This window comes from Moschus berezovskii, chromosome 14, assembly GCF_049115385.1.
Source record: "Moschus berezovskii isolate FMDL1 chromosome 14, NW_MosBer_1.0, whole genome shotgun sequence".
Taxonomy (NCBI): Eukaryota; Metazoa; Chordata; class Mammalia; order Artiodactyla; family Moschidae; genus Moschus; species Moschus berezovskii.
This window is the reverse complement of record NC_142473.1, coordinates 56063844-56087230: the sequence shown is the minus strand read 5'-3', so window position 1 is coordinate 56087230 and position 23387 is coordinate 56063844. Positions and strand designations below refer to the sequence as shown.

Genomic DNA, 23387 nt, shown 5'->3' with positions numbered 1-23387 from the left:
TTGTCTGTTTCACTTTTGTCCTTACTTCTGGGATCTTACCTGAAAATATAGAATATTTACCAAAGCCTTTCTTTTTTGACAAGACTTGAACTCCAGCCTTTGTCTTCTCAACATCATGTAGCTACTCTGCTCCCTCTGTTCATTGCTCAGCTTGTTAGCCTTTTAGCTACTGTTCTTTCCTGAATTTCTTGGAGCTTCATTCCACACATGCCATTTAGAAGTCAACTGATGACTTGGGGAAATTGCATACAGATTTTATGGCTTGTTTCTCTGTAGTACCCTTCTTCCCAGATTGAGTCTCTCAAGTTCCTACTCTTTTGGCACCCTCAAACTCCAACCTTTGTTTCCACAGTCTAGTTAAAAAAAAAAAACACAAAAAAATCCCGCTTTCTGTTTATATTCTACTTCTCTGTACCATGATTCAAAAATTGCCATAAGGAAAAAAGTCAAGGTGAATGCAGAGCTTACCTAGCTGTGTTTCTCCTCTTCCAGATATTAAGTCCCTTAAGTCGATTGTATATTGCTGTTCTTTAATTCTGGCTATTTTTAAAAATCTCTGCTAACTTTTACAGTTAATAGACTAGAAGAGGATAGTCTAAAACAAATTGTTCATGATAAAAACCAATTTGACTTAAAATTCTCCATCTGTAATATTTTTTTAATTGAAGTATAGTTGATTTGTAGTATTAAATTAGTTTGAATTGAATAATATAATGGTTTAAAATATTTATAGATTATACTTCATCTATAGTTACTATGTAGTACTGGCTGTATTCTTCGTGCTGCATGATATATTCATGTATCTTATCTCTTGCCCCTCTCCCCTGCCCTCACACCACTGGTAACCACTGGTCTGTTCTTTATATATATGAGTCCACTTCTTTGTTGTATTCACTACTTTATTTTTAAGATTCCACATATAAGTATTAATGTAAACTGTTTGGCTTTCTTTGACTTATTTCACTAAACATCATACCCTCTAAATCCATCCATGTTGTTGCAAATGGCAAATTTTCATTCTTTTTTATGACTGAGTAGTATATATACCATATATACTATATATATATAGTATATATATATATACTGAGCTATATATATATACCATATCTTCTTTACCCATTCATCTGTTGATGGACACTTAGATTACTTCCAAATCTTGGCAATTGTAAATAATGCTGCTATGAACACAGAGGTGCATGTATCTTTTTAAATTAGTGTTTTCATTTTCTATAGATATATTGCCAGGAGTAGATTATTGGATCATATGGTAGTTCTAAGTTTTTTTAAGTAACTTTCATACTATTTGCCACAGTGGCTGCCCCAGTTTATATTCCCACCAACAGAGTACCAAGGTTCCCTTTTTTCCACATCCTTGCCAGCGTTTGTTATTTGTGGTCTTTTTGATGATAGTCATTCTGATAGGTATGAAGTCATACCTCACTGTAGTTTTGATTTGCATTTTTCTGATGACTAATGATGTTGAGCATCTTTTCATGTGCCTGTTGACCATCTGAATATCTTCTTTGGAAAATTGTCTATTCAGGTCTTCTGCCCATTTTTTAATCAGGTTTTTTTTTAATATCAAATTGTTTGAGCTGTTTATATATTTGAATGTTAACCTCTCTGTAACATTTTAATGTTCATTTTTTTTTAAATTTTCTCTTTTTCAATTTTATTTATTGTTTAAATAGTTTTACAGAAAAATAGCTTCTTCACCTCAGTAGACTATTTATGTTTCCTACTCCTTTACCTTCTTAGTTTTTATAGTAGTTGTAATTAATACATGGATGAGTATTTTTCATGGATAATTATTAATACATGGATTATTCTGTTTTTTTGCATTTATTTCCTAATTTATTGTTAATGTTTCTATACAAGCTTTACGTTTATTATTTTTTACTTCTGAATTCATCTTTCATTTATTCTGCTTTATTTAATCACTCCTCTGTTTTATTACCACTAAGGTAATAAAAGTTAAAATTTTTTTTAAGTTATTTTCTTAGGATGAATTCCCAGGCCATGACCACTGGGTCAGAGAACCTTCAAGTTGTTAGCAGGTCTGTCTATCCTAGTATCTGTGTCATACTCAGGAATCATACTTTTAATTTCTTCAGTAGAATCCTGAATTATAATATGCACATTTTTCATTTTGTATTATCCCTTAGTTCTAATGTAAACTTACATTCATGTCTCTGCTCAGTACTAATACCTCTTAGGAAAAAGTTGGACATATATCACATCAAGGCTTTTCTTAACATAGGTACTATTAAGCTTCTTTTTAAGTATATAACTTAATCTTCCTCAGAAAATTGATTTTCTACAGAAAAAAAATTTTTATTTTAGAAGTTGGAAAGGAAATCCTATTCCTTTGCAAATTAAGTTTGATGACTTTTATTTAATAAATATTTTTGATATTTTGCTGTGTGCAGGCATTTTCCTTTGAAGAAGAACCCAAATTACTCTCACTTGAAAGAGTTCACTTGGGTGGTGGAAAACACTTGGTTGTTATTTTAATGAATGCTAAGAAGAAAGGGTCATAAGAGATCTCTTCATTGTGCACATAGGTTTTCTCTAATACTGTTTGTACATAAGTTTGTACATAAGTTTAGAAACTTATGTAAAGAGAAAAAGCAAGTAGGATAGACCCAACTAGAGTTTCATGAAGAGATTTTTGAGAAGTCCTTTTAAAAATATGAATAACACAAAATTCATCTAATATTGTGGCACATATAGAATGTAATTTAATTAATAACCTTTTATAGATGGAAATTAAGTAATATCTATGAGATATTTGGTTACCTGAGAGTAAGGAGAGCTGTCTTTTCCTTCAAAGGGTAGGAATATAAGGAGTGAGTAGCTGTGTGTGTGTGTGTGTGTGCATGTGCTTGTGTGTATGTGCTCATGTACATGTACCCATGGTGTTCACTCTGTGAATATTCCAAGATTCTATCCACATGGCTTGCAATCTTCAGGAAAACCTTTGACCTTTTCTGTCCTGCCCCAGTCAAAAAGCAGACTCTGTGTCCCTCCTCACTGGGTGCTTCAGCCCACCCGGAGTCCCCCTGCCACCCTCCTGAGACGTCACTGGGACCTCCATTGAGCAAAGATCCTGAGATTGGGCGAGAGGTCACCTTCCCTCCTGACCCCAAGTGATGACTAGGTCCAGGATCCAACAAGGAAGGACTCAGATCACAGCAACGTCCTGGAGTGGACTAGAGCCACCATCCTCAGAGCTGTGACTTGGGCATCTTATTTTTAAGTGCAGTACTACAGAGTTTAGAGGGCCTTTCAATTCTTGATTAACATGATTTCCCAGGTGGTTGCATCCGGGATGTAGCAGTGGCCTTACCCTTCCTTTAACTTTTTGTTTGTTTATGCTCCCAACCCCAGAGACCTGGGCAACATGGGGAGGGTTTGGCCACCCCCTGCCCAGCCCTAAGCCAGACACAATTGTAAGGAGACTCTTACTTGAAATTCAACTAGTTTCTCCAAAAAAAAAAAAAGTTCAAATTAGCAGACCTTTTCAGTGCTTGTGTATCACCATGGGACTCTTGGGCTTCCCTTCATTGTTTAGTTTTTCTGAGGCCAAGTTTCATTGTTTTGGATATACATTTTGGATATAGATACCTTACACCTGACTCTTCTTTTAAATAATCCGTCCCTTTTGCCCGTTAAACACAGCTGTATTTTTTCAGGCTATGCTTCACTTCTTGACTAATATCTAATTGTAGCCATGGAGCATGCTCTTGGCTCTTCACACATGTAAGCATGGCATTATTGGAATGTTTAGCATTATCCTATGGGAGTGTCAGGTTGTCATGGAGGAGGAAAGAGGTGGTTTTGTTTTGTTCTACCCTTTATTCATAGCCTGACACTTATTACGTGCTCAATAAATGTATCCATAGGGAACCTTTCAGATCTCTCTCTTCCTGTAGAGTAGTCTTAGCACCTAAGTTACTGAGAAACTCTAGCCTGTGTGTCAGACGTTTAAGTTTAAATTTATTTGTGCTTTACCGTTGCTCTTCTGATGTTCTTGTTCTACTCTACACGTTCATCCTGGCACAGTAGTCTCTTAACAAGTGTCTCTTCCTGCTTTGCTGAGTTTCTTGAGTCTCCACCATATATTGACAGTGTTATTCCAGGCTCAGAAGTTTTTCATTGGAGGCTGCCCTGAATTGACCTCAAACTGGTGAAACTGGGGAAACTGGCCTCAAACTGTTTCCAACTGGGGAAAAATATTCCACTTTGGACATCCAGAAGGGTCCCAAAGCAATGTTACTTGGGCCCCATTGTGTTATAAGAGTTATTCATTAAATATTTCTTTGAGTTATTATGTCTGTCCCTTCTCCTAGAATCTGTATGTGCATCCAAAGAGTTGAATTTGGGATAGTTTTGAGTAATAATTGCTATGTGGTACCCAGGTTTCTTGGTTCTCTCCTTCATCTTGGACTTACCATGTTAAACTTCTCAGATTTCACTCTTCCTTCACTCACTTCTGGGATGAATCCTGCAGTATCCTTTGTGCCATCAGTTCCCCAGACATATAGATAGGAGACTATTAATATTATGAAGATTGCAGAATTACTTTAATCTTTTGCCTTTATTGCTGTGCTCCAAGACTGAGAACATTTTCTTTGTTGCTCTTCTTATGCCCTAGTCAGTTATCAGCAGCACTCAGAGGTTATTTCTCAAAGCAGAGTTACTAGGCAAAATGTGACACTATTCCATACATTACTTGAAATGGGAGTACCAGCTGTTCACTGGATTTTAATTTGCAATTTGAAGGGTTCTAAAAGTGCTGATTCTTCTCCTGGGTTTCCATCCTGAGGGCATAGTGCGTAGTTCTTAGGACAGACTCATTTTCTGTAAGCCTAAAGACTAAAATCATAATAACTGTACTTTGTATTTTACAGTGTGTGGACCAGTTGACAAAGATCCAAACTGAATTGCAAGAGACAGTAAAAGATTTAGCTAAAGGCAAGAAGAAGTACTTTGAGACTGAACAGATGGCTCATGCAGTACGAGAGAAAGCTGACATCGAGGCAAAGTATGTGTTTTAGCATTTCTGAAAAAGTAATATGCAAATAAATGTTATTTTTGCCAGTACTTTGTTTTCTGTTAGTACAGGGCATTTCATCAGACCTGTAAATGTTACATACTTTAGGTCAAATTTTTCTCTTATATTGGTTGATTTTATTTACATTAATATTCACAAAATGAGAATGTTTGATCAGTTTTCACATTAAATTGAATTTTGAAAAAGAAAGAAGACAAATGAACATTGTATTGGAAGCCTAGCAAAAGTCTGCTTAAGTTGCTTAAATGTCTGAATATCAGGGTTTTAGAGCCTCATTTTTCTCATGCCAGACTAAATTGTAGTTGAAAAATCCCTGATCCTCAGTGTGCCATTGAAGGATGATGGACACATCAAATGAACAAGAGCACTGACCTCAGTGTAGAAATCCTGCCCTAGAATTTTCTCTTATATGAAGTTCTAACATACACTTTTTAATGTATGTTTTAGGAACTGTGTGTGGATTTTACTTTCAGTATATGTGAATTACAAGTCCTTTGTTTGAAAATAATTAGGAAAAGAAGAAAGTGGCAGTTTATAACACAAAGAAATGTAAAGCTAACAGAGATTATTATAGTGAGAGCTTGAGGAAAGATTAAAATTTTTTAAGAATAAAGGAACCTGTGTTATAGAATGGTATTCTGAAGGTGTCTGTAAGGAAGGGTAAGACTCCCATTCAGTCAGCTTACCAATGGAAAATGTAGGAGTTTGAACTCCTAGTTATGGAATCAGAAAGTCTGTACAATTTAACACTTGTGCAGACTAGGAAGGAGTCAGGGGTGTCTTTCTAATATATTTTTCTGTCTGCAGGAAATTAAGCAATCTCATAGGCAAATGTGAAAATTTAGGGGCTCCTGGAAAGTGTATTTTGTACCACGGGATGGTAAATGAATACTCATAACATGCTTAATGTTCAATGAATACTCATAACATGCTTAATGTTACTGGAAAACATATTTAATATTTCCCTTAGTTTATTATCTTAATTATTTTATTTTTATAAGCATACAGGTATTTCCTATACTTTCTTAAGAGTCAGTGAACCCATCTTCCCAGTAAGATCTGAAGTTTTTAGATTAGATTCTCTCCATTAAGGATATCCTGTCATGGTGCTTTTTAAGAACTTGTTTTTTTAAACTCTCAGGGATTTGAAAACAGAGAATTGACAGATTTTGTAGAGCATATAAAAATACCTACTTGAGCTAAGGTCCACGGGTGAAAATGAGGACAGTTATGGGGCTTTTCTTGAGAGGTATGGATTTGACACAGGGACTTTCCTGTAGCTCAAATGGTAAAGAATCTGCTGTTATGCGGGAGACCAGGGTTCGATTCCTGGGTTGAGAAATTCTTCTGGAGAAGGGAATGGCAATCCACTCTAGTATTCTTGCCTGGAGAATTCCATGGACAGAGAAGCCTGACAGGCTACAGTCTGCGGGGTCACAAAGAGTTGGGCACAACTGAGCGAGTAACACACACACAAATGGATTTGGCACAGATGCTGATCACAAGAAACTGCCTCCTAATATGGTTCAGATTCAAAGAGGATACAGCAGATCAGACATTTAGTTCCACATATAACTTTTCTGGAAAATTAATTCTACAACAGGGAAAGAAATACCTCTTTATTGACTCACTAAGTTTTTTTTTGAATGATTACTCTATATTGGGTACCGTGGATCCAGAAATCAGAAAGATAAGCTTTGCCCTCAAAAAGTTTAAAGCCTAGAATTAAAAACAAATGTGTATTAAAGTAAATTTATGGTTTGTTTATTCACAGTAAACTTAAAGAAAGTAAATGCCTAATGTCACCTAGTAATTAATTTATTTTAGTAGTTATGTGAAAACACTGTTAGTCTAGAAGATAGATTAATTTTGCCTAATGAGAAAGGAAACCTTTAGAAGAAGTGGTATTTGGACACAGTTCTGAAAAATGGTTTTTCTAAGTAGAGATGAGAAGAAAGAACAGGAAGGGGAAGTGAAAACTGGGCTATATATAGTTTTGACAGATGATTTGACAGGTAGTGAGATGTGTACATTAGGAGAGAGCATAGAAGGAAGTATACAGTTTGATGGATGAGTTCCACTTTAAATATATAGGTTCTGAAAAACCTGTGGGACCGTGGAGTTAATATATTTGGTAGAGGGTTATGTATCTGACTCTCACAGGAGAATTTGGGCCTGAAGATCTTGCTTTGGGGGTTAGTTGCATATCAGATGATAGTTAAAAGGATGGCATCATATATAAAATGAGATGAGAAGTTGAGTTTGGAAACCTAAGGAACATTAACATTAGAAGGTGGGTGAGGAAGGGGAGTATGCAGCATAGTTCATTGTTTATCAATATATATTTTATTTGTTCTAGATGATAATCTTTGAAGCTAGAAATTTTGTTGTTTTACTTGTTACTAGTATTTTCTTTATTGTCACAAACAGATTGTATGAGGATTAGCAAATGAAGCAGAAACCGTAAACTTAAATCCTTATATTAGAAAATCCAGATGCAACTCAGACTATTTAGATAACGGCTACCAAAAAAGTAGAAATGAGTATACCCCAAACACAGTCTTTCTTAACCCTGAACAGGCACTCCAATTTTAAAGTCTGTAGCCTTTGCTTTTCTAGATCAAAACAAATGGGAATCTGATTACTAAAACCCCCATCAAGTATGAATATAATAACAAAGTAGAAAAATAACAGGGTATCTTAGATCCAACTATTTTTTTAAACAGTGGAGCAGTTGGAATGCATATTTGTGCATCTAACAAGAGAATGTTTTTCTCTTTTTAGAAAGCTGAGAGACAGCTTTTGCTATCCTCTTCACATTTGCTCAGCAGAGACTTTCTTGCTCTTCCAATACCAAATGGCCTGCAACTTTACTTCATATTATGGCATAGCTTCCAGCACATTCATTGACTTTTCCTATGGCTATCACTATGACACTGTAGTCAAGACAAGCATTGCAGCTTCAAAAATCACTGGTCGTCGGAATGTTGGTTGTTCCTTAGCATTTGTCTGTTGACTTTCTCCTTACTTTTATCTCTAGTTGTTTGGGTAAAGCTAGCATATTTTTATTACTGATTTTAATTGTGGTTCCCCTCACAAGCTGAAAGGGATTGAGAGAAATAAGGACCCCAGAAAAGGGAAGGTTAAACAGAGTAAAATCATACAGGGTAGAAAGTTGAAGGGCTTTATCACTGTGTTCTGATTACTGTGTTAAGAGTGGAGGGAGCACTCCAACAAGAACTGTTCGTGGGAGACATGATGGAATTAAGGCCTTTGTAGAGCCTGTCAATATCATACCATAGGTTGCATTCCTGGCATTGTTACAGCCTATTGCACGTGGCCTGGAAAGCCTGCTAATCTTTGCCTCCATAGATTGTTTGTCCATGGGCCTCTTTGAGCTTCCTTGCAGGTACTAAAGTATATACAACTATATGATACTGGGAATAACCTATAGTTTGATGGCTTCTGTTTGTTAGGCAATACCAACATTCTGAATCTGTCATTGTATTTTTGTCATTCAGGATATTGTTATTAATTCCACTATTTTTCACCATAATATTAAATTCTTCCTGTAGTAAAATAAAGGAAAATAATCATTGCTTTTGGTTTTCTATTTATCTAGTTTTCTTTTAGAATAGTGTTATAGGAAAAGGTCATTTTTTAAAAATTTTATTAATTATAATATTTAATCATTTTATTATGATGTAATTTGATAAAGTTATTAAATATACTTTTCTATTTTCATTATAGATCTAAACTTAGTCTTTTTCAATCAAGAATCAGTTTACAGAAGGCAAGCGTAAAGGTGAGTTTTTGAAAACTTTATTTCACAATTAAGAAACCTTAGCTTAAAAAGAAAGAACTGGGCCTTTTGAAGGTGCAGTTCAGTTACTTCCATCTAGTTTCCATATAGAGAAGCATTTTAAAGTCATTAGGAAAGAACTTTTTCCCCAGTTCATGGGATTTTTTTCAGCGAGGTGTCAGCCCTTTGGATACTCCCTGCTTCTCAAGATTGCTTTAGAGGTAAATTTCTGTACCTAACCTTAGGACTGTTGCCTTCAGCACTTAGTCCAAGAGACTTTAACTGGTCTATGGGCTTTAGAAAGCTTTACAAAATCCATTTCACTTAGGTTTATACCTCTGAGCACAATATTCTAGGCCAGATGCAAGTGAATTTTTCCTGTGGTATCCTCAAGCTGTAGAATACCTGATAAATAAGCTTAGTGACCTGCCTTTGTCTGCTAAGCTCCCCTCTAGCATGCATTTCTTTTGGCGCATTAGAGGGTGTTGATTTTTAAAAAATGATTTTCTAACTCCAGCAGATTTACTGATGTCTTTGAAGATAAGAGACTTACGTGATTTGAGAACCATTATTGTCCCATCAGAATAAAATGAGCATAAAATTTTGAAATTCTCTCAAAAGCTTTGAAAATACATAAAGTATAAATAATGAATATTTGAAAACCCTCTTACTATGTGAGGCCTGGCGTGCTGCAGTTCATGGGATCGCAAAAAGTTGGACATGACTCAGTGACTGAACTGAACTTTTACTATGTGACACAGTTCTAGTCACTGTTTATTGAATTCTTCAATAGTGTTGAAGAATTCTTATATGCATATAAATTTTTCTTCACCTGGTCATCTTTACTCTTCTTGGGGAACCAATTAAGAGTGGTGGTACACTTGTATGTTTTTCAGTACTGTATCGGTTTGCACTAACTGTTTTTTCCTCTTACAATGTTTTAGTTAAAAGCCCGGCGATCTGAATGTAATTCCAAAGCTACCCACGCAAGGAATGATTATCTTCTTACATTAGCGGCAGCAAATGCACACCAAGATCGCTACTATCAAACAGATTTAGTTAATATTATGAAGGTAATATGGCCTTAATATCTGCAGTAATTTTGTATGAGTTGACTGTTGGGTGTATGGGATTGAGTCTGTAGAATAGCAGGCAATACCTTGCATTTTGCTGGAATATGAAATATACTTTGTATTGTTTATATAACCTCTGTTTCATATAATTCTGAATTAATTTTAGTGTAAGAAAATGTTTAAAGCCAAATCATAGTAAAAGGTTGTATTATTCCCTAGCAGCAGCATTTATATACTGTATAGTGGTTATTAATATATGGTTATTTTTTAAAAGCTTCAGTTCAGTTGCTCAGTTGTGTCCGACTCTTTGAGACCCCATGAACTGCAGCACACCAGGCCTCCCTGTTCATCACCAACTCCCAGAGTCCACCCAAACTCATGTCCATTGAGTTGATGATGCCATCCAACCATCTCATCCTCTGTCGTCCCCTTCTCCTCCTGCCCTCAATCTTTCCCAGAATCAGGGTCTTTTCCAATGAGTCAGCTCTTCACATCAGGTGGCCAAATGGACTGGTTGGACCGTCTTGCAGTCCAAGGGACTCTCAAGAGTCTTCTCCAGCACCACAGTTCAAAAGCATCAATTCTTTGGCGCTCAGCCTTCTTCACAGTCCAGCTCTCACATCCATACATGACCATGGGAAACACCATAGCCTTGACTAGACGGACCTTTGTTGGCAAAGTAATGTCTCTACTTTTTAATATGCTGTCTAGGTTGGTCATAACTTTCCTTCCAAGGAGTAAGCGTCTTTTAATTTCCTTGATGCAGTCACCATCTGCAGTGATTTTGGAGTCCAGAAAAATAAAGTCAGCCACTGTTTCCACTGTTTCTCCATCTATCGGCCATGAAGTGATGGGACCGGATGCCGTGATCTTAGTTTTCTGAATGTTGAGCTTTAAGCCAACTTGTTCACTCTCCTCTTTCACTTTCATCAAGAGGCTTTCTAGTCCCTCTTCACTTTCTGCCATAAGGGTGGTGTCATCTGCATATCTGAGGTTGTTGATATTTCTCCCAACATCTTGATTCCAGCTTGTGCTTCCTCCAGTCCAGAGTTTCTCATAATGTACTCTGCATATAAGTGAAATAAGCAGGGTGACAATATACAGCCTTGACGTACTCCTTTCCCTATTTGGAACCAGTCTGTTCCATGTCCAGTTCTAACTGTTGCTTCCTGACCTGCATACAGGTTTCTCAAGAGGCAAGTCAGGTGGTCTGGTATTCCCATCTCTTGAAGAATTTTCCACAGTTTATTGTGATCCACACAGTCAAAGGCTTAGATTTTAAAAATTTAATCATTTTATGCTTAATTGATAGATAGACTTGTGCATTAATGTTTTATGATTTTTGAGGTGCCTGGGCGTAAAACAAGAGAAAATATAACTAGTAGTTATATGAGAATGTTAGACTGGGTTGCAATTACTTGTATGCCAAAATTCGATCTTGGTCTTCCTCTGTTTATACATCTATATGTATCTTTAACTCAAGAAAAAGCCAAAGGGTGGAGTAGAAACTTTTTTAACCTGCTGCCAGGTTTGCCCTCATGGCTGGTAGACAAGTTCTGCTTTGAAATTGTATCTCTTTCTCTCCTGTCCTCTCAAGGACCCAAACTTTTGATTATTTTGTCTTTATTTTCAACCCATCCTTCTCAAATACATTTTTCTTAATGACTGTCCAAACACATTGCTTTGATTGAATTGTTTGCTCTACAAATCAGAGACGTTGAGAAGGGAATGCAGCAAGTTATTGTTTTTTTCTTTTTTTTGATATTGTGGCTCTGAGAAAGGGATAAAAACTGTCAAGAAACTACAAGTTCTTTCCTTGAAAGTAGAGACAGGACATATACTGGAACCTTTAAGGAAAAATGGAGGGATGGAGAGAGTAATACTGAACTAAGAAGTATCCTATTGCAGTTTTTTATTTCCTTTTGATTTATTGTGTGAAACCCCTTTTCCTGATTTCTATGCTATTCTGACTTCTGCTGGTTAGAATATAAGAGACGAGAGAGATCTGAAATGTTTTGACATCTCAGACTCTTCATACGTTTTCCCATAAAATAGTTGACCTAGAGGTTTAGACATTTTATTAAGTGTTGCATAGTGCTTCAGACTTACAAGCACCAACTGGAGACTTGGCAAATATATACTCTCCCCTTTGAATATTTTTAAATGAACATTGTATTAATTTAAACAGTAGCAAAAATAAAACATTCATGTTTTTTTTTTAAATTGAATCCACAGTCAAAGAAGATTTCTTACCTAAAACCCTATGACCTTTTATATACCAGGAAAGGTACAGTATTGTTTGGGGGATCTGCTCCCTGCCAGAAACAAAGAGGAGGTTAATGGGCCTAGCTGGGCCTCAGATTATGTATCTTTGAACACACTTTGAAGTCCTTGTACACCTATGTATTTGATCGTCGTTGGGTAGATGTGCTTCAGATTACTCATTTCATGAAACATTATAGGGTATTGAATGATAAAAAATCGAGGCAGGAATCCCTCCTGTCCTTTAGAAACAGGAAATTGTATTCTCAAGTTTCACATTGTGTGTGCTAATTGATTTCCTTCCTTATGCGGATTCTGTAGTCTGAAATATTGAATAATATTCATTAATTATACTGTTAGCTACTTAGTAAGTTTCTATCATTGAATTGATAGTGGCCCTATAGTGACTGCCTATTTTCTGGATTTTTGTTAATGTTACAATAGCTTAACTGGAATCTTTTAAACAAAATTTTTATGAGGGTATAGATGATCTTACGTGCGAAGCAGAAGTAGAGACACAGATGTAGAGAACAAATGTATGGATATCAAGGAGGTAGTGGGTGCGTGGGAGGAATTGAGCAATTGGGATTGATATATATACACTATTGATACTATGTACAAAATAGATAACCAGTGAGAACCTGCTGTACAGCCCAGGGAGCTCTGTTATATGCTCTGTGGTGACCTAAATGGGAAGGAAATCCAAAAAAGCAGGGATATATGTATACGTATAACTGATTCACTTTCCTGTACAGTAGAAACTAACACAACATTGTAAAGTAACTATACTCCAATAAAAATTAATTTTAAAAATTCTATATGAATAGGTTGAAAGCAGGAAATTTGAGTCATTGATTTTATCATACATTGATACACATTTAATAGTTACTTACGGTAGCTACTGTGCTAGGTTTTGGAAGAAGCAAAAATAAACAAAACACTCTTCTTATTCTTAAAGAGCTCAGACTAGTTGAAGAGAGATAATTTAGAAATGATGAATCAGAATAATGAATTCACATAAAAGGACCATGGATAATAGTAATCACAACTGTCTTTTTTTTTTTTTTTGATTACTTGATATTCAGTCAGTTCAGTTCAGTTCAGTCGCTCAGTCATGTCCAACTCTCTGTGACCCCATGAATCACAGCACGCCAGGCCTCCCTGTCCATCACCAACTCCCGGAGTTCACTCAAACTCATGTCCACAGAGTCGGTGATGCCATCCAGCCATCTCATTCTCTGTCGTCCCCTTCTGCTCCCGCCCCCAACCTTTCCCAGCATCAGAGTCTTTTCCAGTGAGTCAACTTGTCACATGAGGTGGCCAAAGTATTGCAGTTTCAGCTTCAGCATCAGTCCTTCCAATGACCTTGATTCATGGACTTAACATTCCAGGTTCCTATGCAATATTGCTCTTTACAGCACCGGACCTTGCTTCTATCACCAGTCACATCCACAACTGGGTATTGGTTTTGCTTGATATTACCCTAGCATTATTCTAATCACTTTATGCACAGGGAGGCCGGGCGTGCTGTGATTCATGGGGTCGCAAAGAGTCGGACACGACTGAGCGACTGAACTGAACTGAACTGAACTATGCATATTATCCTTTCTCATTTTCTTCTTTGACCTGGTTAGTGTGTCTAGTTCATTTTTTAAAGAACACACTAGCCTATAAATGAATGAAATACCAACTCTGGATGAACCACTGTTTACCAGCATCTAAATAATCAAGTCCTATTGAAGAAAATCTTTCAATAAAGCAGATTCATGATCATAAATTAATGTGGCTGTGCTGTGCTTAGTTTCTCAATCGTGTCCATGGACTGTAGCCCACCAGGCTCCTCTGTCCATGGGGATTCTCCAGGCAAGAATACTGGAGTGGGTTGCCAGGTGCTCCTCCAGGGGATCTTCCTAACCCAGGGATGGAACTGAGGTCTCCTGCATTGCAGGTGGATTCTTTACCATCTGAGCCACCAGGGAAGCCCAAATTAATGTGGAACCAGTTTCAAATGGATCCTCAACAGTGTTCAGATTCCCTCCTATATTTCCCTGGTTAACTTTCTCTACTATTTTCAACAATTTCATCAACTTTTTCCCTTCTCTTAAAATCTCAGACTTACCCCAGCTCTTTCACACTTGGGAGGTGGTCTTTCTTACTAATTTTTAGAGGAAATAGGAACCATTAAAAGGGAATTCCATTACTGTCCTATTACAGGCTTCATCTGTATTGAAGACTCTTCCAAGAAGTCTAATAACAAGAGTTGTTTCTCCTTTCTAAAGATGATCGTTTCACTTCAGCTTTGGATGGTATCTCATTCCCTCCCACCTTCTCAGGGGTTTAAAACAATTGACTATTCTGTTTTTTCCCTTTTATTTCTGGGATGTTCTATTCTTAGATTAACAGTTGATAGCATCTTAGATGACAGCCCTCCTTATGTTTATCTTTTGTGTTACATTCCTCTAGTGTGGTTTAATTGCCCTCAGTGTGCCCTGTAATGGGGTAAATATTCTGGGACCTCTCTTTGCCTGTCTCCTGTGTATTTTCCTCAACTGTTTGTATCGCATCTTTGTTCTTAGAATACTTTGTTCCTTGGTGGAATACATCCTCTAGTACTTTCTTGAGAGAGTGGGCATGAGAGGTAAGTTTTTTAAGATACTGTGTTATGAAGGTGTTATTTTTCTGTGCTCATATTTAGGTATAGAATTAAAGGTTAAAAATCTTTTTTATGCAAATGTTGAAGACAGTTGTTGTCTTGTTTCCTGTGGTCTTGTACAGTCCATGGGGTCACAAAGATATTGAGAACTCGGAACCATCTGATTCTTCATTCTTCGTATCTGCTCTAGTGTTTTTTCTTTTCAGCTTATGAAATATTTCTAGAATGTCCTTTGATTCTTGAATTAGTTCTTCCATTTTGTTTTCTCTTTCTGGAACTCCTGTTATTAAGATCTTAGATCTCCAGGTCTAGTCCTGCAAATTTCTTTTTTCTTCTTTTATTGTCCTTTGTCATTATGCTCTACTGTCTGAGATACCTCTTTATAGTTTTTTGTTAAGTTTTTAATTATTTTCAACTTGGTTTTAATATCCTTTTGTTCCTGAATATCCTGAATTTTGTTCCTTTAATATTCTGAATGTTCCTTTTTATATATATAACAGGTTTCTGTGCTTTATCTTCTCTTTTTAATTCTGATGGTCTCAATGATAGAATTTATTTTGAAGTTTTCTTTTCCATACGTGGTCTCTCTTTTAGCCTGTGGGTCGGACTTATGAATTTTGAGCTTCCCTATATGGTGTTCTGGTGGGCCATTTGTAGGGGAAACTGTAATATCAGTATCTTTATATCTTTCCTCTTGAGCTGGTCAAAACTACTACTTTGCTCATTTTATCATTTCTTCAGATCTCTTTTCTTGTGTTGTTTGCTGAGGAAGGAGTCCATGATCTCCCTAACCCAGTTACATTCCCACCCAATCTGATGGTCTCATAAAATGATTTATCTCATCTTTGAAGCCCTTTGAAACATGGTTGTAGTTTTACCTGTGTTTGTGTGATTTATGTGATAACTGCCTTATCTTCCACTTAATTATACATTCCATGAGGACAGTAATTATTGTCTGTATCACTTGAAGCTCCATCCTTGCTATCTAGTACAGTGTATGATTCCTAATATGTGCTAATGTTTATAAATTAATACTTATTGAAGAGTGAATAACAATTGCTCTCATTTTTATCCATGCTGAATGAATCATTCTCATTTTACAAATGAGGAAACTATGACAAAGCCTGGATTCAACTCTGGCAGGTTTCTCTGCCTACTTATACGCATTCATTAGACTTATTTCCTCTTTTCCTTGTTAAATGTGGAATAATCCTGCCCTATCTTATCTCTTTTGACTTCTGTCAGGAGCAAATAAGACAATGAAGAGTGTTTTGTTAATTTTGAAAATTGGTATACATGTCATTATCATCCTATCAAATAACATAAATTCCGTTATTCTGTTTTAAATAAATCTTACATTTTTAGGATGAGGAGATGGAGAGCGTAGAAGAGACCTTGAATGCTTAGGAGTGAGAATAGAGCAACTGTTTGGATGTCTAACATTGCTAGGTATATTGTCTTCTCTAGGTAATTTAAAATACATTATTTCATTTAGCTTTTCATAATTTCATTATTTCTTAATATCTTTCAAAGTAAATAATATTTTTCCCTGTTTTACAAATCAGATGGTGGAGGCGCAGTGCGAGTCAGTTGATATATAATAGTTAGGACTTAAATTAAGGTTTCTGTAACTTCATACCCATATCTTTCCTAGATTTCATGCTGTGTTCTTTTCAACATACCATTACAGTATTATTGATAGTAAAATTTAGTATAATAAGCAGTAGCATACCATGAATGTCACAAATTCTAAGAGAACTATAGAATAAAATTAACAATTGAAAATCGCAAATTCTGCCCCATCCTGATTATTCTAAAGAGTAAGATTATGTCATTTTCTAAATAAAAGTATTTAGACAGGTTTCCCAAGGAATACTTTGTATACGTTATGATTAGAGTGGACATTAAATATATTACTAGTGTCTACGTATTGTCAGGTAGTTTTTTTTGAACACCAAAATAAAACAACAGTAGCAACAACAAAAAAAGAACTGTTGCTTGGCCATGGAAACCAGATAACTGATTTTATCAAATCTTTGGGAAAACAGTTCAGTTGACTGCTAGGATGTCTTGTAGTTTGTTCCTCAAATGCTCCCTTTTTTGTAGAGTGTTCTTGTGCAATATATAAGCTTATATTTTTACTTTTAGAAGCTTGTGGGATATTTTCTTAGTGGTTTGGATGAGGAGGGATGAAGTATAATGTATCCTAGTAGAAAAGAGAACAAAATGTCAATCTAATGAAAGACTTTTTGTAAAGCTTTACTAGGACCCTATTTCTAGACAGATATTTAGTGGATGCCAACATATCTGACTAGTTGATAATTAGGCAAAGTAATAAAAAGTGAACATCTTTATAAGTGACCAAAATATAGAAAATACAATAATATGGCATATCTTTTACAGACATTTGTCTTGGTTAAATGAAGAAAGAGAAAGTCATTATCGGTATCCAGGTCTCTTATTTTTAAGACTTTCCTTACTAAAACCCTAATTATTCCAAAAGTCTTCTTCATTCTCATGTAGGATTTGTAACTCTCCTTGATTTTAAATCATAACTCTTCTGATTTCCCTGCCATTACTCTAGCTGTTATACCTCTGATTCACCTAGTAATGTTTATTCACTTAATAAATTAACATGGAAGACCTCAAAGAGGTTGACTTCAACAGAAGAGAATAGACTGGCTCTCTGCTTCTCTTTACAAACTTTTTCTTGAAGAGATTAATTATTTGGCCTGTTTTATTTTTTTTAGTATTGTATGATTCTCAAATCTATTTGTACCTTTGCCCGTAATAATTATCCATACTTTTGCCTTTCCATCAGTGGCTCAAACTTTCTAAACTAGAGGCAACTCTTTGTTTCTGATTGTTCCCTTGAAGAACCCCCTCCTAGATTTCAGGTGACAACTGAAGCAACAGCTGTACTATCAAATATGGTAGTCTTTAGGTTCACGTGACTATTTAAAGTAAACATGAGTTAAAATTTTAATTCTGTTCTCTAGTAACAAGAGTCACATTTTAGGTACTCAAAAGTGACTTGGGTAGTGGCTATCATATTGAACAGTACAGATATAGAATATTACCATCATCACAGAAAGTTCTATTGGACAGCAGAGGACTAAAGCTTATTTAGTTTTTGTTTTCCTCCCATCCTCCTTTATCTGACTGTCAGTAACTCTGGTCATCATTTTCCCTAATAACCATAGCCATAATTGTATTCATATTATTTCCGGATTAATTGCTTCTTCATTTGCATTCTATATCTTGAAATTGAACAGAAAGAGGTCAGCAGCATTTTCTGTAAAGGGCCTAATAGTAAATATTTTAGGTTGCTCTGTTACAAGCACTCAACTCTGATGCTGTAGGATAGTCATTGACAGTATGTAAGCAAATGAATGGCTGTGTTCCAGTATAACTTTATTATAAAAATAAGCATCAGGCTGGATTTGACCCACAGGCCATAGTTTCTGACCCTTAGTATAGGACTTTAAAAGCTATGTATGAAATTTTCTAAATGTACAAATTACATTCAGAGAAAAATTAAATGACTACCCATTAGCTTAACCCAGCTTCAGAAATGAAATAGTACTAGCAAAATAGAAGCTCCCTGTGTGACTGCATCTCATTTTCTTAACTGAAATTTTAGTTGTTTTTGTTTTACTCTTATAAACAGTGCTGCTATCAACATTCTTGTGTGTGTGTTTTGGTGTGTTTATGCAAGAATTTCTTAGGGAAATATACATTACAGTGGTATGTATTAACAGCTTTACCGAAGAGACAATATTGTATTACAGCACTTTTTCTTATATCTTTTAACATTGTTTGTGTGTCATCTTAAACTCAACAAGTATCTAAGTGTATATTTGGTGGCAGGCATGGTGATAAATTGGACATGATCTGTATAAGTAGTGAGACAGAAACAAGAAGGTTATAATTCTCTAGAACAGCCCCTAAAGGGTACATGGAATATGAGGTTATAGATCCTTTCTGCTGTTTTATTGTTTATATTATGACTGGCTCCCTGTGACACAAAAAGAGAAAATTAGGAGGCTTCTTGCCCATTTTTACCAAACTTCTAAAGCAGTGATTTTAAAATATTTTTAACAGTTGAATAATTGTTACAAACTCCTACATAACAGTTGAATAACTGCTACAAACTCCTACGTGGAGTCCTTATATAGAAAGCAGATAAAAGGGAAGCTGTTTGGTTAAAGCTGTGAGCCTTTTTCCCTTTCGTGTGGGCCCCATTACCCATACATGCATATGTCGTCCTCTACTTCTTTGCCTTAGTTCCTGAGGCATTATGCTGAATACTAGAGTTCCTTGAAATATGATTTGGAAACAACTGTTCCAAGACAGGGTTTTGTTTTGTTTTTTTAATAGAATTTTAAGCTTTAGCTGGCTAATCCTCATGCTACTTTTCTTTTTTCCAAAGTAATCTCTTAAAAATGTGAATCAGATCATGATAATGTACTGTTCATATTCTCCAGTGGACAGGTCCAACAGGAAATTGAGTTTCTCACTTGAGAGCTTAATTGAGTGTCTTGGGCTGGAGAATCAACAATAATTGATGGACAAAAGCAATCTTGAGAAAAAAGAACAAAGCTGGAGTATCATGCCCCCTCACTTTGTAAATCTTTGTTTCACAAAGCTCAGTAATTAATAAAATGCATGATACTGATACAAAAACAGACGCATAGATCAGTGGAATAGAACAGAGAGTACAGAAATAAACTCACACACTTAGAGTCATTTAATCTACAGCAATAAAGGTAAAAATGTACAATGGAGAAAAGGTAATCCTCCTGTAAGTGGTGTTGGGAAAACTAGGCAGCTACATTAAAAGAATGAAATTAGAACATTTTCTCACACTATTAAAAAAAAAACTCAAATGAATTAAAAACCTAATATAAGACCTGAATCCATAAAATTCCTAGAAGAGAACATAGGCAGAATACTCTTTCACATAAATCCTAGTGATACTTTTTTTGGATCTGTTTATACTAAGGGAAAAGAAACAAAAGCAAAAATAAACAACTACAATCTAATTAAACATAACAGGTTTGTATAGCAAAGGAAACTGTGGACAAACAGACAGCCTACTAAATGGGAGAAAATATTTGCAAATGGAATGACCAATAGAGGATAAATATCCAAAATATGTACACAACTCATATGACTTAATGTAAAAAAAAAAAAAATAAGAAAAGCAACCTGATGTAAAGATGGGTAGAAAAATCTGAATAGACATTTTTCCAAAGAAGATTTACGGATGGTCAACAGACCATGAAGAAATGCCCAACATAGTTGATCATCGGAGAAATATAAATCAAATCCACAATGAGATATCACCTCACACCTGTCAAAACGGCTATCATCAAAAAGTCTACAAGTAAGCAGAGCTTCGGAGAAGGCAATGGCAAGCCACTCCAGTACTATTGCCTAGAAAATCCCATGGATGGAGGAGCCTGGTAGGCTGCAGTCCGTGGGGTCGCTAAGGGTCGGACACAACTGAGTGACTTCACTTTCACTTTTCACTTTCACACATTGGAGAGGGAAATGGCAACCCACTCCTGTGTTCTTGCCTGGAGAATCCCAGGGATGGGGGAGCCTGGTGGGCTTCCGTCTATGGGGTCACACAGAGTTGGACACGACTGAAGTGATTTAGCAGCAGCAGCACAGCAGCAACAAGCAGAGCTTCCTCGCCTACCCACTTGCATCTTTTACAGGCATCCTATATTAATAATTCTATGTCTTGCCTATCACTTTGCCTCTCCCTGAATTCCTTCTGTGCTGACACAAAGAACCTGAGCCTCAGTAAGTCCAGATACCAGATGCTAAAACCCCACCAAATGGAAGAAATTAACTCCATGATGATCATGAGCATGTAGCCCCAAGACCTATGGGCATTGAGGAATGTAATGTTAACCCCTGTGACACTTCCCTGTTACCTCACCGTCAGCCAATCAAAAAGAATTGTGCGTTAGCTGGTCACATACCCTGGTGTGCCTTTCACCTTGCCTTTAAAAATGCTTTGCTGAAACTCTTCAGGAGTTCAGAGGTTTTGAGCCTGAACCACCCTTTCTCCTTGTATTGGTGCCTTGTGATAGACACTGCACTTTCTTTCACCACAGTCAGATGTCACTCGGTTGGCTTTACTGGGCACAGGTAGACGTGTTACCAAATCCAAGCTTGTTCTGCTCCCTGCACAGCAGGCCAGTAAATGCGAGACAAAGTCTTGAGGCAAGGAGTACAACTTTATTTGGAAAGCCAGCTGACCAAGAAGATAGCAGACTAATGTCTCAAAATAACCATCTTCCGTGGGTCTGAATGCCAGGTTGTTTTAGAAAACAGAGATGGGGGAAGGTGAAGAAATATTAATAAAATTAAAAAGGCAGAATGGAGAGGGAGAGGTGGTGAGGAAATAAAGTAAAACGGGGCCATCCGTCCTGCAAAATGTCTCTGGAAATGGCCAGCCTTCTGAAAGGAAGTCTTCTATGAGGGAGGGAGACTAATCAGGCACAGGAAATATTGCCTTTTATGAAATAGTCTCAGAGGTCATAGAGTGTTCTGCATTCCATTCACTGAAAAAGTTACAAAGTTGTATCCATCATCAAAAGGGATTGATAGCATAGATTCTACCTCTTAATGGGGTGGGAGTGCAGGGGGTACAGAGTTTATGGAAGAACATGTGCACCAGAAATATTGCTGTGGCTTTTTTTTTCTTTTTGCATATGCAGTTTTGCCACATGACCTTGTATCCTACAGTCTTCCTAAATTCACGTATTAGTTCTGGTATCTTTTTTGTGGATTTTTTATGATTTTCAGTGATCATAATCATGTCAAATTGAATAAAGATAGTTTACGCCTGTCTTTCTAGTCTATAAGTCTTTTTATTTCTTGCCATATATCATTGGCTAAGATCTTTAGTACAGTTGAATAGAAGTGGTGAAAGTGGACATGCTTGCCTTGTTCTAAGATCTTTTGGGGAAAGAAAAGTGAGAAAACTAACTTTTTAATTATTCTGGTAAAATATAAATAACATAAAATTTACCGTTTTAATCATTTTTAGATGTGTAGTTTGGTGATGTTAGGTACGTGTACCATGTTGTACAGCCATCGCCACTATTCCACCTCCACTATTCCTCCTTCTTCATCTTCTCAAACTGAAACTCTGTACCCATTGAATACTAACTCCCCATTCCTTTTTCTAGCACCCTGGAAACCACTATTCAACTTTCTATCTCTATTAATATGACTACTGTAGTTTTCTCATATAAGTGAAATCATACAATATTTGTTCCTCTGTGTTTGTTTTATTTCACTTAGCATAATGTCTTCAAGGTTCACTCATGTTATAAGTGGACTTCCCAGGTGGCTGAGTGGGTAAAGAATCTGCCAGCAATGCAGGGGACACAGGAGACTCAGGTTCGATCCCTGGGTTGGGAAGATGCCCTGGAGCAGAGCATGGCAACCCACTCCAATATTCTTGCCTAGAGAATCTCATGAACAGAGGAACCTAGTGGGCTATAGTCCATAGGGTTGCAAACAGTCGGACACCCTGAAGCAACTGAGCACTCATGCACAGATGTTATTAGTGCATGTCAGAATTTCATTCATTTTTAAGACTGCACTTTTATTTTTTTCATTCTGTATAGCATGTAACTGTGAGTGCCTCTTTACCGAAGAAGTGAGATGCTTGCAGTGTGAATCCTTGCTACTGGGGCCTTTAAAGTTAGAAGTGGAATGAAGAACTTCATAGAAATAACTACATTCTAAGAACATGTAATAGTAATAGCTATTATTTATTGGGCTTTTATTCTGTTTAGCCCTTACATTCATATTATCTCATGTAATCTTCAAGGCAACCCTATAGGTACTTGAATACTTCTTTCCAATTATGCATTTCTATGAATACAAATGGTACAGATAGCCATCAGATCTCATTGAAATGTAAGATTCCTGAGAGTAGGTTCTCTTATTTTGTTCTCTGTTTCATACCTGGCACCTAAAATTGACATTGAATGAATGAGGGAGTGGTTCCAGTTGGTCTTTCTTTGTGGAGGGCCTTTCTTCATAGTTAGCATCTTAGCCAGGCCTTATATGGGGTGTAGGATGTATGGTGGCAGAATACGTGATTTCACAGGAATGTACTCTAGTGAGCAGGGGGCTGAAAGTGATATATTGCAGAAATCACTGCTTCCATCTGTCTTGGGGAGAGGTATGAGTGAGGAGAGAGCTTTGGGAGAGCTGAGAGTGCTTGCAATAGGGATTTTTAATGAAACTGAAAAAATTTTGACCTTGAGGAAAAAATTGTAAAATGCCTTTAAAGTAGCTTAAAAAAAAAATTAACTGAGCAAATTAGGATGTGAATATTAGACTATTTATTATCCTAACTTTTTATGCAGTTTTCAATGAAGTTTAATCTTTTTCTTTTAAATTTGATTATTTTTTGTGTTAGGCCTCTTTTATATATTAGAAATATTAGATTATTTTTGCTCACTGGAAATATAGATTTAGGTT

At 36.3% G+C, this 23387-nt stretch overlaps 1 protein-coding gene across 1 annotated transcript in view; it reads left to right on the top strand.

Annotated features, from left to right (window-relative positions):
• FCHSD2 (FCH and double SH3 domains 2) overlaps nucleotides 1-23387 on the top strand; it is a 249661-nt gene that overhangs the window by 113204 nt on the left and 113070 nt on the right. The window contains exons 6-8 of the mRNA XM_055423620.2: nucleotides 4914-5047; nucleotides 8828-8882; nucleotides 9824-9952. Coding sequence (XP_055279595.2) covers nucleotides 4914-5047; nucleotides 8828-8882; nucleotides 9824-9952 — 318 coding nt within the window. The remainder of the gene's footprint in view (nucleotides 1-4913; nucleotides 5048-8827; nucleotides 8883-9823; nucleotides 9953-23387) is intronic.